At 30.6% G+C, this 6951-nt stretch overlaps 1 protein-coding gene across 1 annotated transcript; it reads right to left on the bottom strand.

Annotated features, from left to right (window-relative positions):
* Positions 1–76: 76 nt before the first annotated feature.
* Positions 77–3315, bottom strand: LOC115700779 (transcription factor ICE1). The gene is made up of 4 exons (XM_030628418.2): positions 1782–3315; positions 1005–1229; positions 673–843; positions 77–539 (listed from the first exon to the last, which is right to left on the bottom strand). The coding sequence occupies exons 1-4, from the start codon at positions 2955–2957 to the stop codon at positions 456–458; spliced, it is 1656 nt and encodes a 551-aa protein (XP_030484278.2). The 5' UTR covers positions 2958–3315; the 3' UTR covers positions 77–455.
* Positions 3316–6951: the final 3636 nt, after the last annotated feature.

The raw sequence follows: 6951 nt of genomic DNA on the forward strand, positions 1-6951 counted from the left end.
CGTATATATATATTATAAATATAGAATATGATATCATGATATGAAAAAGAGGAGATGAGGGGCCACTTGAGAAGAATTTAAAAAACAAATAAGAGAGCCATAGTTTTTATTATTCTAAAAGCTAACAACAGTAGTTGTGGAGACAACAATGGAAAGTTTTTGCAAGGATTCAACATGAAATGAAATATTTATAGTAAAGACAATGATATTAGATTTTAATTAACCTACTCAGACTTTGGTGGGCTTTGACTGATTTTGATCTACATTCCTTCTTTCCTTTTCTTGAATTTGTTGTTGTGGATGCACCTTTACTAAAATGGGAATGAAAAACAATTGCATTTACAAAACTCCACTTCAAGCTTTGGAGTTATACTATCTTAGAAAATATTTGGTTTTCCATGTCCATTTGTAAGGGAGCTTCTTCTTTTTTTCTTTCTCATACTAACTTGTCAGAGTCAGATTGTGCCATGGAAGCCAGCCGAATCCAAAAGCACCGCCTTGATTTGCTCGGGTAGCACCTCCTGCCCTTCTCTGCATTGCTGTTGAACAACATAAAAGTTTAAGACCGAAACAAAGGAAATGATGGAAACAGTAATTAAAGATGAGAGCTTGGGGAAACAGTAATTAAAGATGAGAGCTTGGAATGGTATGGTTTCGGGAAGAGAAGCATACCTCAGCTCGAAACACATCTAAAGCAAACCCGTTGAAGCAGCTGATTACAGCTTGCTGAATGTCCAATCCAAGGTTGTCCAAAGCCCTCATGGTAGAGAGCAAGAGACCTGGTCTCCGAGCACAGAACATGTGAATGTTAACAGCCTTTCCCTCCCTCAGCCGAACCTCCACCTGCAAGACCGAAAAATCATTCCCAACTTAATTGTGTTTATGTTGATTATCTTAGCTCATACAGTTATCAGGTTGTCAATATATGTTCTTGTTAAGTTCTCATTCTCACAGAGCAAAACAAATAGAGAATGTTAAGGAGAATCAAGGTCTAAGAAAAATACCCTTGCAGGTTGGTTTTTAGGGCTCGGTAGGGAGCCTGGGAACAGTTCTTCTTTGACACGGCAGGGAAGGGTCGGTGGTGTTGGTGTCAAAGGGTGAAAGCTTGAAGAAGGTGGCAACAAAGAGCCAGGAGGGGTCGACTCTAGTTCATTATGAAGATCATTAATCCTCTGCAGTAGCTCCTTCAGGTAGTCAATGGCATCCCCGAGTATCGAAGCTCTATCCATCTGTGATAAACCAATAAAGACCATGAAGAAACAAAAATGGACACTACTTCTAATTGTTACAACATATTGATGAATCAACATATTTCAAATCCTTAACAAAGTCTAAACTTTTAGCTTATTATTCAAAGCATATCAAACTAAAAATTACTATATATTGCTGGATTAACATAGTTCAAACCAAGAAGGAAAGACCATGAACAAAGCATTGAAACTTTAAAGAGAAAATGGACACTACTAAAAATTACAATATATTGATGAATCAACAAAATTCAAATCCCTATCAAAGTCTGAACTTTTAGCATCCACTCAAAATACAATAACATAAAATATGTTGTTCAAATTCCAAGTCTAAATTTTAAGCTCATATTCCACAAACTAGACTTCCTCCAACAGAATTATGTCAGCCCAAATCTTCAATAACATTGATTGAACATTAATAGTTATGAGACAAAATTGAAAATGAAGAACACATGAACCGAGTGACCAAATAAACAGTGTTCTAATGTTCAAAAAATCATTTCATGAGAAATAAGAGACACATAAAATTCTTACCTTACTTATTTTGGGGACAACAGACCTAAGCATGTAAAGCCTATCATTAAGTTTCTTCCTCCGCCGCCTCTCAGCCATCAAATTCTTCGCCGGCAACCCTTTTTTCTTCCCCTTCTGATCTCCTCCTCCGGTGACAGTACTATTAGCATTAGAATTACTTCCACCACCATTTTTGTTAGTATTATCCTCAAGCTTACTATACTCATTAGCATCATCAGAATCATAATTAAGACCAGAAACATCAATACTCTCTTCAATTTCACCATCATCAATACTCTTCTTCCTCTTTTTCTCAAAACCCTCTAAACTTTTCCCAAATCTGGTAGAAGCTGAAACATCCAAATTCCCCAACTTATCAGCTCCACCTGAATTTTGCCTGAGCGCCGCCCGTTTCTGAAACAGAGTTGGCTGAGCACCCACCGGAGGAAAAACCTCAAGAGGTCTCAAAACCTTAGCTCTGTTGTTCAGAAACAGAGCACTACCAGCCGAGCCATCAAAACCCTCGAAACCCGTCGGACTAAACCCACCTCCGAGTGCAGCGGCGTCGTCCGATAAGGGAAGCAATCGATTACCCGGAAAATCAGAGCTAGAACTCAATTCCGGAGTAGTTCCACCCATCTGATTCTGCTGCGAATTAAGTCCAGCGAAACCCATCAAAACAGGGTTGTTGAGAAACCCACTTTCACAGCTCAAATCAAAGCCATTATCAAAAGGGTTGTTATTAACAACATTAAGAAGAGAAGAGAAGCAAGATTTAGCTTGTAAGAAGTTGTGAGAGTGAGATGGGTCAAGATTGAACGCTTGAGAAGGAGAACAAGAAGCAGAGGAGTCAATTGGTTGTAAGAGAAGATTATTGTTATGATCAGTAACTGGGTTATTACAGAAGCTAATATCATGGTGATTAGTAGTAGTATTATTAGGAGGTGGAGGAGGAAGAGAAAGACCATGAAGATGGTGAGAAGAAGGAGTTGGGTTAAGAGCATTATTCATGTACCAGTCAGTTTCGAGCATGGTTTTGAAAGAAGAGAAAGAATTAGCACCCAAACCCATTTCTTCTTCCTTGTTGTTGTTGTTGTTGGGTTCAACAACAACTCCTTCGTTGTTTTTGGTCCAAGAAGAAGCGGCGTCTTCTTCGTCCCCATCTATCCAAACGGCACCGTTCGACCTCGGCAACATATCAAAATCGAGAAAGAGAGAGAAACGGGTTTAAGGTCTTTAGTACTATTCTGCAACTTTTACAGAATGGAAAGAAAGAAACTTTTTTCACTTTTCAGAACATGGTTTCAGAGATTTTCAGAGATGAAGGAGAAGAAAGAGATTCCAATGTTTGAACGTTAGTGTATTTTCTGCAAATGAAAAAAAAAATGAATGGGAAATGTATGGAGATTGGGTTATCTTATGTGTATGTTAAATTTTATTTATTTTATTTTATATTTTAATGTTGTTTTACTATTTTGCCCCTATTGACAATACTACCCATAATAGAGTTCTTACAATTACCAATAGTACCACTCTTTGGGGGTAATTCTATGTCAATGTACCAACTTAATGTTATCAACATCCTCTGATGCACCCTTATATCTCTATGTGTTTTGGTATTTAAAATAATTTTTTATCCAATTTTTTTTTTTTATATGTAAATTATAATTATTTAAAACATCTTATAAAATTTTAAGAAAATTCGAAAAAGTTTAACACGCCAAAGACTGCATTCAAACAGTATGTTGCACGAGTGATTATTTTATTTTATACGCGTGTAATATAGATTGTTTGAATATTATTTTCTATTGTAAATTATTTCGAATTTCTCAAAATTTTGTAAGATATCTTAAATAGCTAGACTGTACATGAATATAATAAAAATTAAATTAATTTTTTTTTTGAATGTCGAAACAAGTAAATAGTACATCAGTACATTCTTTTTAAGAAGGTGCATTATAAAATCACCCGATAGTTTTAATCTTTATTTTTTGTAAGTGCTTACTATGAAAAAAATAAAAGAAAAATGGAGATTGGGTTGTCTTATTCCTTAAAAATAGTTGTATTCTCAACATTTAAATTGTTTTAATCTTAATCTTTTTATATAATAGTGTAAATTATACTTATTTAATATATTTGCAAAGCTTTAAGATATTCAAATAATTTATGATAGCAAAAATAAAATTTAAACTTTTTATTTCATACTCCAACAAGATAAAAGAGATACTATATTTTCATGAAATTATTTAAATTTTTTTAAAATTTTAGAAGATGTCTTAAATATAAAAAGGTATATCAGTGCACTCTATAACAAAAAAGTTAGGAAAGTTCTACAAGACACCTCTTAGAAAGGATGCACTCAGTGGCGGACCCAGAATTTAAAGTGAGGGGGGGCGTAAATAAATTTAAAAAGAAAATATAAAGTGTAGTTGGTGGGATTTGAACCTTTACCCTCTAACCTATTTACCAACTGCCTTAACCATTACACCAAGGTTACTATTATGTCTATAAATATCATCTTTTAATACAAATATATATTGTAACTAATTAAAATACATATACATTTTTTTCTCGATTTTTTTTTTCAGGGGGGGCGACTGCCCCTCCTCGCTACAATGTGGGTCCGCCTATGGATGCACTGATATATTCTTATTTATTTTAGTATCTAAAAAAAATAGTCTGAGTTTTTTTTTAATGTACGTATACGTTATAGTTATTTAATACATCTTACAAAATTTTGAGAAATTCAAAACTTTTAATACGCTAAAAATAGGGTTCAAAGATTTTATTGCACATATGACTTTTTTAATTTATATGCGTGTAAAATCGACAATTTAAATGTTGAATTCTATATTGTAAATTATTTTGAATTTTTCAAAATTTTACAAAATATCTTAAATAACTATAACGTACACAACTATTAAAAAATAGACTAATAAATTCTTTTAAATATCAAAATAGTTAGGGTTGCACTAATGGACCTATTTTAGTGGTGTACAATGCAGAAGCACCCCAAAAGTTATTTTATTTATTTCATTTTAGGTTAATTTAAATTTCTTCCCCTAAATTTTGATATATACTAAATTATACTTTCTGAACTTTTAAAGTTGTCAAAAATTCTCCTCGAACTATTAAGATTGTTGAATTTAAAATTTTTTATCTAAATTTACTAAAGAAGGACTGATGTGGATAAAAATTTTGGGAACCCAATTTGGTACATATTAAAGTTCATGAGACATGATTCGATAGATGCTAAAGTTTAGAAACACAATTTAGTATATAGACAATCGTGGTCACATTAGTAAAATTAAATGAAATTAGATAAAAGTTATTATATTCAAAAATTTTAATAGTTTGGAAAAATTTTTAACGACTTAAAAAGTTCATAGCATGATTTGATACATCTTAAAGTTTAGAATAGTAAAAATTTTAATTAATTTTTATTTCATATTTTTAATGTGGTTTTACTATTTTGCCCCTATTGACAATACTACATATAATAAAGTTGTTATAATTACCAATAGTACCACCATTCTATTTTTCTTTTTTCACTTATTACCTTTCTGTTTTTCTTTCCCAAATCCCAACTTTGTCAATTTTAGTTTTTTTTTACTTCTTTTGGCCATTGGGTAACGGCTGAGAAAATAAACAATAAAGAAAATGAGAAACGCCATAATGTAATGATTAGTCAAATAAAAAACAAAAACTTAATTTGGAAATAGTGATAGTGGAAACTGGAATTTTGAAACAAATTATTTTATTTATTTTATTTTTTTTGTTTTGTGTGTTAGATTTGTTAAATGTTAATATAGGCGTTGTGTGTGTGTAAGAATTCCGAGGTTAAAAAAGTAACTCTGATTACATATTTTATTTATTTATTTATTTATTTTTGAAAAAACACTCTCATTCTATGTTTTCATTAAGAAGAAAACTTGTGTGTGAGTCAATGCTTGACCATTGACCATAACCACCAAATAGATTTGTTAAAAATTCATTGAAGGGTTTGATTAAACGTATTCAAATTGGTTATTATATCCTTGGTCTACACAAAGATTACCTATAATTTAATGTAGCATTGCCTAGTTTTTAAGATAATTTTCCAAAATAACCAATTTTCATGTATAGTAGTATGAGAGTTAGCTATTTGGTTATAAAAAAAAATCTAATTATCGATTAATTTATTTCTTAGTTTGTATAAATATTTAGTCAAAATCAAATAAAAGTATAATTTAATCGAGTATTAGTTGTATTGTCTTTTGCATTATTACTTAGACTCTCATATTTTTTTTTTCAAAAAAAAATCAATTTTAAATTTAATACTTTGTATAAAAAAAATGAACATCAAATAATTAAAATATATATTATTATTAGAGTAGAACCTCTATTTAAGAATAAAAAATTAATTTTTTTTTTATAATAAATTAAATATTATTCTTGAATAGAGTATTTTTAAATAAAAGTTCTACAATTATACTATATTTCTAGATATTTACATTTGGATAATTTTATAGTACACCTTTAGAATAATTCCTTATTGTCTTATATGTGTGATAAGTAATTATTTAAATTTTATTTTTCACTATAAATTATTTATTATTTTCTAAAAATTTAGAAATTATCTCAAATAATTATAAAAAATAATTACATTAAACATTATCCTAATTAATACCAATATAAATAAGGGTGTATCATAACAACCCTATTAAGGGTTCACTATAAATTTTTCATATACATTATTACACACCAAAAATGAGAAATTTAAAGTTAGAGTAGATCCGACCAATAAAAACTTATACATAAAAAACTATATTATATACATAACATATAGCTATAGATCCACTATATGGATTGGCTGGCACCATATATAAAATATATATAACTGTAGTTATATATGTATATTATATATAGCATAAATGTTTTCTAATAGAATAGAAGAGAGAAGAGGATAGTTCCTTCTTGTTTCGTATATGTATGTGCCATTGGTGCCATGCAACTCGTAAAAAAGCAAAGAAAAAAGTCTTTAATTTGGGAATAAATTTTCCACAACTTAACCCAAGTTTCTCGTGAATCCTTTCCATTTCACCGCACCTACTCTCTTTTCCCCACTATTTTTCTCTACTTAAATATTATACGTACTTATAATTCAACTCCTATCTCAAATTCAATCACAGCCCTCCATTTCCATTTCCTA

This window comes from Cannabis sativa, chromosome 8, assembly GCF_029168945.1.
Source record: "Cannabis sativa cultivar Pink pepper isolate KNU-18-1 chromosome 8, ASM2916894v1, whole genome shotgun sequence".
NCBI classification, from domain to species: Eukaryota; Viridiplantae; Streptophyta; class Magnoliopsida; order Rosales; family Cannabaceae; genus Cannabis; species Cannabis sativa.